Below are 13,131 nucleotides of genomic sequence, written 5' to 3'. Positions count from 1 at the left end.
GCAGCAGTTTTCTATCAGCTGCAAAATCCCCCTCTCCGCACTGTTGACCCCTTTTCCCAGCTCATTTATGAATATGTTGAATGGGGCTGGGCCCAGTACAGACCCCTGCGGAACCCCACGACCTTCCACTCTCCAGCCTGAAAACGGATCATTTATTCCTACCCTCTGTTCCCTGCCTTTTAACCAGTTCCCAGCCCACGAGGGCACCTTCCCTCTGACCCCGGGACGGCTCCTGTGCTTAAGAGCCTCTGGGGGGGACCCTGTCAGGGGCTTTCCGAAGCTCTCGGGACAGGCTATCGGTATATTTGCATACGGTATGCTAATAAGGGCCGTGGCCTGGTGCTGAAACGCAAAGGCCACCAAGTACCCGGGCAGCAGGCTTTTCTCCCGTGGGCGGCAGGCGGCAGAGACCGCTGAGGAGGCTAATTAGGCGAGCCTATTTGCGGCAAGGTTCCGGGCAGTCTCTTGGGGCGTGGCCTATACGGATTATGCAAATAAGCGAACTCCTGAGCCACCCAATAGGCAGCAAATGAAGCCGATAAAGGACGTTCGGTTGAAGCTGTAGGCGTGGGCTGTATAGATTATGCAAATAATCGAACTATTGGTTTTTGGGGCCGGCATCCACTGAGGGGCGGGGCATGTATTATGCTAATATAGGGGAATTCCGTCGCGTCCCTGCGGAATTTAGTGGGCGCGACCCGCATATATTATGCAAATAATGGAATTCCGGCGATCCCGCCGCTACAACCTGGCTGGCAGTGTCAAGAGACACAGGGCGCCGCTGTTGTCCAATAGGCAGAGGCCGGCAGCCTTTATGCTAATGAGGAAGGACTCCATTTGGCCGGAAAGGCTGTGGGGCGGAGGATGTGGGCGCGGCCTGCATGTTACGCAAATAAGGGAACTCGGGGCCTTGACGGACTGCGCGCGCGGCCACTTCCCTGCTACCCAGGAAGGCGGGGCCTGTTTTATGGAAATGAGGGGGCGTGCATAAAATATGGAAATAAAGAAACTCCCGGGAGTCCTTGCAGCCCGCGCGTGGTCACTTTCCCTGCCACTGAACTGGGGTGGCGGGGGGGGGAATCAGTGCAACATATATACAAATAAGGGGCGGTACACACCATGCAAATGAGGGCTAGGCACGCCTCATGCAGATCAAGGCACCCTCACGTCCCCGCTCCGGGGAAGGCGGGGAAGCCCAGATGCCGCGAGGGGGCGGGGCTGCGGCATGCTAATACGGGCGGTGGGCGGGGCGGAGTGAGCTCACAGCGGGCGGGGGCGGGGCGCGGCTGCCACTGGCCGGCCGGGCGGGCGGAGGGAGGCGGCGGCTCCGGGATGCGGCGGAGCTGACCGCGGGGGGGGGGCCCCGGGCCATGGCCTACCTGGGGGGGCCCCGGCTGCTGGACTGGGCCAGCTCCCCCCGCCACCTGCAGTTCAACCGCTTCGTGCTGACGGGCTACCGGCCGGCGAGCTCGGGCTCGGGCTGCCTGCGGAGCCTCTTCTACCTGCACAACGAGCTGGGCAACATCTACACGCACGGTGAGCCCGGCCCCGACCCCACCCCGGGGCCCCGATCCCCCCGTGTAGCCCAGTCCCCCCTGGGGCACTGTGATCCCCCGGACCCGGGTCCCCTGACCCCCCCCGGGGCACTGTGATCCCCCGATCACCCCCCCGGACCTGATCCCCCCCGGGCACCGTGATCTCCCCAGTCCCCCCCTGGGCACCTTGATCCCTCCCGTGGCCCCCTGATCCCACCCCCTGATCCCTCCCGGGCAGTGCCCGCATGGCCCTCCCCCCTGCCCGACCCCCCCGACAGTGCTCCCCCCTGATCCCTCACGGCACCCCGATCCTGCCCCCTTATTCCCCACCTTGGGCCCAATCCCCCCCCGGCCGGATTCCCCCAGCAGTGCTCCAATGCGTCCTGATCCCCCTGGCACCGGGCCCCCGATCCCCCCCAGGTACCCCGATCCCATCCCTCGACCCCAGGCAGTGCCCGCATGTCCTGATCCCCCTCGGCCTGACCCCCCTGGGCAGTGCCCCAATGTACCCCGATGCCCCTGGCCCTGGGCACCTCAATCCCCCCGGGCAGTGCCCGAATGCACCCTGATCCCCCCAGCCTTGGCCACCCTATTTCCCCCGGCCCCAATCCCCCTGGGCACCCTGATCCTCCTGGCCCGATGCCCCCCATGCGCTGGCCTCCTGCCCCCCGATCCCTGGTGCACTGACTCCATACTCACTCCCGCCCCGTTGAGCATGCCATGGTCCTATATACATCAGCCCCTGAGCCCCATGGACTCAACCCCAATCGCCCAACTCCTACAACCCACAGCACCGAGACTCCTTACCTCAATTCCCTGCCAGGGCACTGAGACCCCCTGGACCCCTGCCCCCAATTCCCTGCTGATGCACCGGGCCCCTGCACTGATGGTTCCCTCTCCTGGGCTCCCTAGCCGGCAGCCAATCCCCGCATTGGGCTCCCGTGCCCCCTGGGGATCTGGAGGGCATGGGGCTTCCTGCACCAGCAGGAGAAGAACCCGGGAGATTGGCTATGCTGGGGCTGGGAGCCAGGACTCCTGGGTTCTATGCCAGCTCCGGGATGGAAGGAGGGTGCGGTGGGGTGGGCAGGGCCCTTGACTGCAACCATGCCAGGTGAGTCCCAAGTTCACCAGCAGAGCTGCTTCCTGGGTCCCCACCCAGCCTGCACAGGAATGTGACACCTGGCTCCCCTGGGAGTCCAGCTGACGTCAGTTCCCCCTCCATCTGCTGAGCTGAGCACAAAATCACCCCTAAGGTGCCATTGGGATCCAGGAGGCCTGGCTCCTATCCAGCCCCCCCCAGCTCTGCCCCACCAGACCCCACTGCCCTCCCAGAGCCAGGAATGGAACCCAGGAGTCCTGGCTCCCAGCCCCTGGGGAATGGGATGTGGGTGGGGCATCCCTGGTATTAGGAGACGAGTTTGGGCAGTTAGATCCTGTCACCCCGCACCCCACCTAATGGTTGGTGGCAGAGGAATGCGTTGGGGACGCCCCAGATCAGCTACGGTTAATAGCTTTCTGCGACTCCTGGGTTCCATCTTTGCGAGGAGAGGGGAGTCTAGTGGGTTAGAGCAGGGGGCGCTGGGAGCCAGGACTCCTGGGTTCTCTCCCCAGCAGGGTCCCTCTGTTCTGCATCCCCTGGTGAGCTCACCCCTGGCCTTCAGGGACCTTGATCTAGAGCCTATGGGGCCGGGTGGGCTGTTGGCTGGGGCAGGAGTGACAGTGAATCCTTGTCCAGCTGTGACCTTCTCTGCCTCCTCCAGCGTCCCCACGGCCCCTCCCTTCCTGGTGCCTGAGACATCTCCTGGGATTAGCTGGGATCAGCTCAGCTCAGCTCAGGGGGCAGATTCACCTGAAGAGGCAGAGGCAGCCGGATGGTTTAGAGGTCAGATCAGGACGCCTGGGTTCTATCCCCAGTTCTGGGAGGGGAGTGGGGGCTAGTGGGCTAGAGTTGGAGGGGCTGGGAGCCAGGACTCCTGGGTTCTTTCCCTGGCTCTGGGAGGGGAGTGGGGTCTAGTGGTTAGAGCGGGGGAGCTGGGACTGTGTGTCTGAACTGGCATAGATCATCCATTCTGCCCCCAGGAGGCTGGAGGATATAGGGGTCCCCATTCCTGAGTGAGCATCTGGGGCTGTGTCATTGGCTGGTTGAATCCCCTACTTAGATCCCTGCCTTGTTCATAGCCCTCAAGTCCTCTCCTGCAGAGTCAGGGCGTGAACCCGGGTGTCCGGGCCAAATCCCAGCTCCCATCTGCGTTCCTCAATCAGATTAAATTGGATACACCCTTCTCCTTCACTTCCTGTCCCATACGCTGTGGTGGTGTGTGTGGTTTTTACTAGTTGCCCTGCCCCAGAAGTGGCTGCATCTTCGGTTTGGGGATCCCTTCACTGAAGGAGGTGGATGGCTCAAGGCCAGGAGCCAGTTCCTGCCATTGTTCTCCGCCTGGCAGTGTCAGGATCGATGCTTCCTGCCATGTGAGGGGCCGGGGAACTGCCCCCTTGACACAGAATCTGGGAGGAGGGATGGATTCAGCCTGTTGGGGCAGGTGGGTCAGGGGAGTTGTGTTTTGGGAGAGAAGGGATATCGAGAGAGGGGGCTTGGAATGTGTTGGGCAGAGACCAGAGGATGTGGGGGCACAGGGATATGGGTTGCTGGTAATGTGGGGAGACATGGGGGGATCAGAGGAAAGTGAGGGCTGGGGCTATATGGAAGGGGCTGATAATTTGGGGGAGGGGGAACTGTGGGAGGCTTGAGATTTGTGGGGCTGGGGCCCCTGTGCAGGGATGTTGGAGGGGGAAGTGGGATCCTGCCTGGCAGAGCCCTGTTGGGAGTGGAGGACAGAAGGAATTGCGGGGGGAGACATGCAGGAGGGAATTGTGTGAACTGAGCCGATCTCTTGTCCCTGATGATTTTGAGAGCAGGGAGCCCAGTGGGGACATGTTTCCATGAGGGGAACTGGCCTCCCCTTCCCTGGTGCTGTGATGCGGCCTCCTCTGGGGTGTGCAGCGGGGGTGGTTACACCGGGACCCCTTGCCTGGCACTTAGACATGGCTGTTCATATGGGGACCCCGTGCTGAGATGCAGCTCCTCTAGGGTGAGGCACCCTGCAGCACCGCACCCCCGGCAGATCCTCCCTCAGCTTTTAGCTCCCTGCTCCCTGCTAATGATGATCTCGTTAAGGGCTCAGGGCTGACCGGGGGCCCTGACGTCAGGGGCCAGTGCCTCCCTCCCCTACTTAGTCCTCTACCTAAGTGGCTTAGACCTGGGTGCCCTATAGGTGCTCCTGGCAGGACAGAGCCCATGCTGCATCACCCATGGATGACACAAGCTGTGTGGTTCTCTGCGATGCTCCTAGGCAGACACCAGGGCTCAAGAGTCTTCCCAGTCTCCGGGACTCCTGGCTTCTCTCCCCGGCTCTGGGAGGGGAGTGGGGTCTAGAGGTTAGAGCAGGGGGGGCCAGGACTCCTGGGTTCTCTCCCCAGCTCTGGGAGGGGAGTGGGGTCTAGGGGTTAGAGCGGGGGGGGCAGGACTCCTGGGTTCTGTCCCCAGCTCTGGGAGGGGAGTGGGGTCTAGGGGTTAGAGCAGGGGGGGGCAGGACTCCTGGGTTCTGTCCCCAGCTCTGGGAGGGCAGTGGGGTCTAGGGATTAGAGCAGGGGGGCTGGGAGCAGGACTCCTGGGTTCTATGTGAAGTTGGCATTGGGAAGTGTTTCTGGAGAGTAAATCATGATTATTTAATGTCTCACTTGGCCTCACGTGCCGAGGTCATTACCTGAGCTCGGGCACCACTCATGAGAGAGCAGTGGGGATTCCTGGGTCCCTGCCCCAGAGCTGGCTGCCTCTAAGCACCAGGCAAGCCACGCCCCCCCCCCAGCGGAATTATGTGTGGCTGTTCTCCAGCTGCCCTGCCCCAGAGCTGGCTGCATCTCTGCTGGTTCATATTCCCTCTGCAGCCGCTGGCAAGCTGGTGCCATGGGCTCGGTGCTCCCAGCTGTCAGCAGAACAGCTCAGTGTCTGATTTCTTTGCTGATTCTGCTCCCGGTGCCCTTGGCGCTGGGGGTGGGGGGGCACCTCTAGACATCTGGGCCTGGCACTGGCGGGTCGGATAGGCCTCTCCAGCAGGATGTGGGAGACCCCTGTCCTCAGATCCGGGATGCCCCAGGCCCTTCAGAGAGGCTTAAAGCAGGGGTGTGGGGTGGAAGGGCTGGAAAATCTCAAGCGGGCTGTGAACTAGGGTGGGAATGTATTAATCTATCATTATCTGCAAAAGGCGTATCAATTGTAACTGTCCTGCCACGATCAGCAGGAGAGTGAGGGCTAGTGGGTTGAAGCCAGGGTGGGGAGTTGGGAGCCAGGACTCCTGGGATCTCTCCCCAGCTCGGGGAGGGGAGGGGAGGGGAGAGGAGGGGGGCTAGTGGGTTAGAGCAGAGGGGGCTGGGAGCCAGGGCTCCTGGGCTCTATCCCAGCTCTGGGAGGGGAGTGGCATGTGGTAGGTTAGAGCAGGGGGGGTCAGGAGCCAGGACTCCTGGGCTCTATCCCAGCTCTGGGAGGGGCGTGGCATGTGGTAGGTTAGAGCAGGGGGGGTCAGGAGCCAGGACTCCTGGGTTCTATCCCAGCTCTGGGAGGGGCGTGGCATGTGGTAGGTTAGAGCAGAGGGGGGGGTCAGGAGCCAGGACTCCTGGGCTCTATCCCAGCTCTGGGAGGGGCGTGGCATGTGGTAGGTTAGAGCAGGGGGGGTCAGGAGGCAGGACTCCTGGGCTCTATCCCAGCTCTGGGAGGGGAGTGGCATGTGGTAGGTTAGAGCAGAGGGGGGGGTCAGGAGCCAGGACTCCTGGGCTCTATCCCAGCTCTGGGAGGGGCGTGGCATGTGGTAGGTTAGAGCAGGGGGGGTCAGGAGGCAGGACTTCTGGGCTCTATCCCAGCTCTGGGAGGGGAGTGGCATGTGGTAGGTTAGAGCAGAGGGGGGGGTCAGGAGGCAGGACTCCTGGGTTCTATCCCAGCTCTGGGAGGGGCGTGGCATGTGGTAGGTTAGAGCAGGGGGGGTCAGGAGCCAGGACTCCAGGGCTCTATCCCAGCTCTGGGAGGGGAGTGGCATGTGGTAGGTTAGAGCGGGGGAAGGGGTCAGGAGCCAGGACTCCTGGGTTCTACCCCAGCTCTGGGAGGGGAGTGGCATGTGGTAGGTTAGAGCAGGGGGGGTCAGGAGCCAGGACTCCTGGGCTCTATCCCAGCTCTGGGAGGGGAGTGGCATGTGGTAGGTTAGAGCGGGGGGGGGGGTCGGGGTCAGGAGCCAGGACTCCTGGGCTCTATCCCAACTCTGGGAGGGGAGTGGCATGTGGTAGGTTAGAGCGGGGGGGGTCAGGAGCCAGGACTCCTGGGCTCTATCCCAGCTCTGGGAGGGGAGTGGCATGTGGTAGGTTAGAGCGGGGGGGGGTCAGGAGCCAGGACTCCTGGGCTCTATCCCAGCTCTGGGAGGGGAGTGGCATGTGGTAGGTTAGAGCAGGGGGGGTCAGGAGGCAGGACTCCTGGGCTCTATCCCAGCTCTGGGAGGGGAGTGGCATGTGGTAGGTTAGAGCAGAGCGGGGGGTCAGGAGGCAGGACTCCTGGGCTCTATCCCAGCTCTGGGAGGGGAGTGGCATGTGGTAGGTTAGAGCAGGGGGGGGTCAGGAGGCAGGACTCCTGGGCTCTATCCCAGCTCTGGGAGGGGAGTGGCATGTGGTAGGTTAGAGCAGGGGGGGTCAGGAGCCAGGACTCCTGGGCTCTATCCCAGCTCTGGGAGGGGAGTGGCATGTGGTAGGTTAGAGCAGAGGGGGGGTGTCAGGAGGCAGGACTCCTGGGCTCTATCCCAGCTCTGGGAGGGGCGTGGCATGTGGTAGGTTAGAGCGGGGGGGGGTCAGGAGGCAGGACTCCTGGGCTCTATCCCAGCTCTGGGAGGGGAGTGGCATGTGGTAGGTTAGAGCAGGGGGGGTCAGGAGGCAGGACTCCTGGGCTCTATCCCAGCTCTGGGAGGGGAGTGGCATGTGGTAGGTTAGAGCAGGGGCGGTCAGGAGGCAGGACTCCTGGGCTCTATCCCAGCTCTGGGAGGGGAGTGGCATGTGGTAGGTTAGAGCAGAGGGGGGGTGTCAGGAGGCAGGACTCCTGGGCTCTATCCCAGCTCTGGGAGGGGAGTGGCATGTGGTAGGTTAGAGCAGGGGGGGTCAGGAGGCAGGACTCCTGGGCTCTATCCCAGCTCTGGGAGGGGAGCAGCATGTGGTAGGTTAGAGCAGGGGGGCCCAGGAGCCAGGACTGAGAGGCACCGAGCAAAGAGCTGATAAAGTGATGCCAGGTGCAAATTTGCTCCTCCCTCTCTGACCTCCAAGGACTTTTTGGATGTGTGTGTGTGTGTGTGTGTGTGGGAGGGGGGCGCTGCCTGCAGCTCTTCCCATCTCTGCCTGTTGTAGAGCTGGGGATAAACCCAGGAGTCCTGGCTCTCTGCCCCCTTCGCTCTAACCCACCAGACTCCACTCCCCTCCCCAAGCTGGGATAGAACCCAGGAGTCCTGGCTCCCAGCCCCACCCCCCGACCCACTAGAGCCCACTGCCCTCCCAGAGCCAGAGAGAGAACTCAGGAGTCCTGGCTCCGAAGCCCCCCCCGCTCTAACTACTACACCCCACTCCTCTCCTTGAGCTGGGATAGAACCCAGGGATACTAAACCAATTGGGGTCATCCTTGGAGGACCCTAAGATGGAGCCTGGGGGAGGAGTGCAGTGTCTGTGCAGAGGAGGGTCTGGTTCTGGGGTGACTCCAGGGGAGGGAGCTAGTTTGTGGCACTCGGGGAGGGGGGGCACCGCCTGGATTGGGTTGTCCAAGGGGAGTGGGGTGCCCCATGGCTGATCACTGCCGCTGAGCCTCCCCGTCTCGGTCTCAGGCATCCCCCTGTTGGGCTTCGTCTTCCTACTGCCCCTGTCCATCCCGTGGGCGCGGATCTCAGTGGGCTGGCTGGCCGTGGTGCACTACCTGGCCTGCGTGGTGCCCCAGCTGGGCAGTGTCCTCTATCACCTGTTCATGAACCACGAGGGGGGGCCGGCCGTCTACCACACCCTGCTGACCCTCGACATGTGCGGGGTCTGCATGGTCAACACGCTGGGTGAGTGGGGGGCTGGGGAACTGGTTGGGGGGTTATGGAGGGGCACAGCTGGGGGGGACTGGCTAGGGGCAGAACTGGGGGCATGGCAAGACTGGTTGAGGTTATGGGGGGCAGAGATGGGGGGGACTGGTTGGGGGCAGAGCCAGGGGGTGTGGGGGCACTGGTTGGAGTTATGAGGGGCACGGCTGGGGGGGGGAATGGTTGGGGGCAGAGCTGGGGGCGTAGCAGAACTAGTTGGGGTTATGGGGGGCAGAGATGGGGGGGACTGGTTGGAGGCAGAGCCAGGGGAAGTGGGGGGACTGGTTGGGGATTATGGAGGGGCACAGCTAGGGGGGAGTGGTTGGGAGCAGAGCCAGGGGCCGTGCTGGGGCTAGGGTAGATCCAGGGGAAGGGTAGATGATCCCAAGGGGGATGGGAGGGTAGTGGCATTGTGGGGCACTGCAGGGACCAGGTGGGCTGGATGGGGTTGAGAAAGGGCTGGTTGCCCCCCACCTCTAACCCTTTGCTCCTCCCCCCCCGTAGGTGCCCTTCCCATCATCTACTGCACTCTTGCCTGCTCCCCGCTTCCCCGCAGCGCTGCCCTGCTGGCCTACACGGCGCTGTCCAGCTACGCCATCATCTGCGCGGTGACGGCCCACTCCAACGTGCGGCGCCTGCGCTCCTTCGCCTGGCAGGCCCTCTTCCGCTTCTTCTTCTTCTACCTGCGCTGGGCGGGCCTGGGCACGGGCCACCCCTCCTCGCTGCGCTCGTACCTCATCATGGACGGCCTGGCCCTGCTGGGGGGCGTCATCAACATCTCCCGCGTGCCTGAGCGCTGGCAACCCGGCCGATTCGACTACTGGTTCAACAGCCACCAGATCATGCACGTGCTGGTGGTGGTCAGCATCCTCTACCTCCACTGGGGGGTGGTGGCCGACTTGCTGTGGGTCACCAGTTATGCCTGCCCCCAGGACTGACCAGGCCCGCCAGCCAGCGGGGAATGGTGTGGTTTTGTGGCTGCATCCCTCCAGTTCACCACACAATGGATTCCTGTTGGCCAAGGGATCTTCTGGATCCACTCCCGTTTGCTGAGGTGTCTTCTGGATCCACTCTCATTTGCTGAGGGGTCTTATGGGTGGCTGGTGATAGATTCTCATTGGCCAAGGTGTCCTCTTGATCCACTCCTGTTGACCAATAATGGATTCCCATTGATCTAGGCATCCTCTCGAGTCACTCCTGTCGGCCAACAATGGATTCCCATTGGCCAAGGCATCCTCTAAATCCACTCCTGTTGGCCAACAATGCATTCCCATTGGCCAAGGGGTCTTCTGGATAGCCAATGATGGATTTCTGGTGGTTTTGGGGACTTCTGGATCAACGCCCATTGGCTAAGGGTTTTTTTGGATCACCAGAGCAGGGCTCCCACTGGTTGAGAGTCATTGTGGATCACCAGGGTTGGATTTCCATGGTCAAGAGCTCTTCTCTGTTGCCAACAATGCACTTCCATTGACTAGACTCCCTTTGGCTGATGAGGGTGCTTCTGGGTCACTAGCCACAGACTCCCATTAACAAAGCTCGAGCCAGATGCCCACTTTGGTGGGTCATTCTGGACCACCAGAGATGGATTTCTATTGTTTGCGGTCCTTTGGATCCTTCTGGATCACCAGCAGTGCTCGCCCATAGGGACTGGGGCAGGATGGGGGGCTGCAAGGGGGCACTATTTTGAGGAGCTGGGGGGTGGAGCAGCCCCTGTCCCCCTTTAGACCTTTTATCCAGGTATCTTACAGACTTTGAGACACCATGCAATACTTTCTACTTTTTAAAGGGCTGACGAGGTGCCTGGATGCTGAGGTCTGCACTGACTAGGGGCTGGGGGGGAGGCAGCCCCAGAGAAGCTGTCTGTGTTGTGGGGGGGATAAGAGGGAGGTATCAGAGTCTTAGCTGACTCCCAACGCTAATGAGCTGGCCTCAGGGGAGGGGAGGGGGAGGCAGTGGAATCTAGGAGCTACAGCAGGACTCCTGGGTTATCTCCTCAGCTGTTGCCATCATCCTTGGGCCAAGCAGCTTCAGCCGCTTGTGCCTCAATTTCCTGTTGCTCCCTGCTCTGAGGGTGCAGTGGGGGTGTTTCCTGTTACTGAGCCCTGGTCTGCACACTCTCCCTCTGCAGAGGGAGGAACAGGTATTCCCCTTTCTGCAGCAGTCACGGCTCCTGGTGCGGTAACAGCCAGCGGGGGACTGTGTCCCCATCAGCCTGTTTTTATATTACATGTCCCATCTGCTGCTAACCCCATGGTGCTCACCGGGAGTGCCAGGGCTCCCCTTCCACCCTCTGCTGGCATTGGGGTGTACCTACTGTTCTCCTTCCCCTTACGTAACTTAGGGCCACTAAACAAAGAGGCAGCTCTGGATCATTGTTTTCCAATCCCTGTTCACTGGGCCCTGGATAGCTAATCTGGATCCTGAGCAGGGAGTTGTGTGTGTGAATGGAGCTAAGCTGGATTCAGAAGCCACAGATGTGGAAGTAGCTAAACTGGTTCTCAATCTGTATTCCAGCTGGCCAAATGCATACATAGCTAAACTCATTCTCTGTCTGGATTCCTGTCCAGAGGCTGGGTGTGAATGTAGCTAAAATTGTTCTTAATCTGGATTCCAATTGCCCAAGTGTGAATGAAACTACACTGGTTCTCAATTTGGATTCCAACTGACCACGTGTAGTGCAGCTAAACTCATTCTCACTCCTGATTCCAGTATTGAGGCTGCATATGTGAATATAGCTAAATGGTTTCTCAATCAGGATTCTAGGTGGGAGGCCATGTGTCAATATAGCCAAATTGAATTTTTAATCCAGTTTCTAATCTGGTTTTGCCAGGAAACGTACATGGGGCCAAGCTGGTTCTTAAGGTGGAGGTCAACGTCCAAAAGCAGTTCTTAAATTCCATCTTGTTCTCCAATTGTTTCATTCAGTGTAAATGTTGCCCTCTCAACCTCATTCCTGATGGGCAGCCACACTGGTTGAGAAACCAATTCAGTATTAGAAACTTGCTTTGAATTGCCATGTAGACAAACCTTTAAGGAAGCAGTACAAAGGGTAGTAGAGGTAGAGTAGGACCATGGGTGGACAAAATGGGCAATCAAGACAGCTGTGCTGTGTCAAGACAAGGAGTCATGAGGCATCAAAGGGTAACCAACCACACAGCATGATGTGGATTACAGCAGAGAGAGATGGGAGCTAGGACGCCTGGGTTCTGTCCTTGCTCTGGGAGGCGTGCAGGTTCTCATGGTTAGTGTTGGGGGCCTAGGAGCTAGGACTTGTAGGTTCTGTCCCCAGCTCGAGGAAGGGGATAGGGTCTAATGGTTTGGGGACAGGAAAGAGATCAGGCCTTCTGGGTTCTGTGTCCCTGTTGTCCCACCCTGTAAATGAGGCCGAAAGGAAACCTAAGAAGTGGGTTGCAGGCTGTGAACTGTTCTCCCACATTGAAGGGATGGCTGTATTTCTCTGGCCTCCCTCAAAGGGATGCTGTTGGGTGGGTTCTGCTCCCCACCCCCCTCATCAAAATCCAGTCTTGTCTCCGTTATCTCAGGACACATGAACACAGCTAGTGTTCGGGGCTTCGTGCCGAAGCAACATATCTTTTTAAATTAAAAATGCAAAACTGAAAAGTAAGAGGCTAAAATCCACATTGTGCCAGGATAGGGGGAGCAGGGGATGGAGGTTCTTGCGGGCCACTGCCTCCCACCAGGGTCCTGTTGGACGGTAGCTCTAGGCTTCAATAAAGCAGAGATAGAGCTCGTGTGTGTGGTTCTTAGTCCTCCGGCCATAGCTGGCTCCAGGACCTCCATTTCCACCGGCAGAAGAGTCGCCTTGCTCCCTTGAATGCTAGAAATCTGCTGCAGAGATGGTGGAACAGAGGTGAGACCGCTTGAGGAACAAGCAAGGATGGTGCTGCTGCATGCTTCCACCCTGGGATCTCCAGCACCAGTTGGGCATGGATCTTCAACCCAACTCTGCCCCCCATGGGCATGAGTCTTCTCCACTAATGTCCCGTAGCGGAGGGTCTTCAATGTTCTTCCATTCCTGGTGGCTGTGGATTTTCTCCAATGATGTCCAACCCCTCCCTACCTGTCACTCCACTAGAATTAAGAACTGGATTGTTCTGTGCTCCTCACACCTTCCACTACCTCCCCCATCCTCAACCCCAGGTCTCTAAAAGAACATTCTTTCCTCTGTTGACCATCCACTCCTCCAACCATGAGGATTTGTCTGCATTCAGAGTCACTCCAGTTATGGAAACAAATTGAGAGGATGGCCCAGCGGCTTGAGTGTTACCCTAGGACGTGAGAGGCCTGGGCCCAAGTCCCTACTCTACCACAAACTCCCTGAGCTCATACACTTAGTCTGTGCCTCAGTTTCCCCAGGTTTAAAATTAGTTAATAGCATTTTCCCTCCTTGCAGGGGTGTGTGAGGATAAGCACTGAGATTGTGAGGTGGTCTGCTACATGGG

General features: G+C 59.9%; 1 protein-coding gene across 3 annotated transcripts; it reads left to right on the top strand.

Moving 5' to 3' along the window:
- Positions 1-1,341: 1,341 nt before the first annotated feature.
- On the top strand, positions 1,342-12,416 carry PAQR4 (progestin and adipoQ receptor family member 4). Of its 3 annotated transcripts, none has more exons than XM_030562112.1 (3): positions 1,342-1,536; positions 8,432-8,650; positions 9,173-12,416. In XM_030562112.1, the coding sequence occupies exons 1-3, from the start codon at positions 1,371-1,373 to the stop codon at positions 9,604-9,606; spliced, it is 819 nt and encodes a 272-aa protein (XP_030417972.1). In that variant the 5' UTR covers positions 1,342-1,370; the 3' UTR covers positions 9,607-12,416. The 3 variants fall into 3 exon arrangements, with proteins under 3 accessions (XP_030417972.1, XP_030417973.1, XP_030417971.1); XM_030562111.1 differs by lacking the exon at positions 1,342-1,536 and adding an exon at positions 1,880-3,417; XM_030562113.1 differs by lacking the exon at positions 8,432-8,650.
- The last annotated feature ends 715 nt before the right edge of the window (positions 12,417-13,131 follow it).

Source organism: Gopherus evgoodei, chromosome 4, assembly GCF_007399415.2.
Source record: "Gopherus evgoodei ecotype Sinaloan lineage chromosome 4, rGopEvg1_v1.p, whole genome shotgun sequence".
Classification (NCBI taxonomy): domain Eukaryota; kingdom Metazoa; phylum Chordata; order Testudines; family Testudinidae; genus Gopherus; species Gopherus evgoodei.
The sequence above is the reverse complement of the archived record's forward strand: the minus strand, read 5'-3'. Positions and strand labels throughout refer to the sequence as shown.

Coding starts and splice junctions, on each gene's coding strand:
- PAQR4 (XM_030562111.1), top strand. CDS start 2,913: ATGGGATGTGGGTGGGGCATCCCTGGTATTAGGAGACGAGTTTGGGCA. Junction 3,418..8,431: donor GGCAGCCGGATGGTTTAGAG/GTCAGATCAGGA, acceptor TCTCGGTCTCAG/GCATCCCCCTGTTGGGCTTC. Junction 8,651..9,172: donor CTGCATGGTCAACACGCTGG/GTGAGTGGGGGG, acceptor CCCCCCCCGTAG/GTGCCCTTCCCATCATCTAC.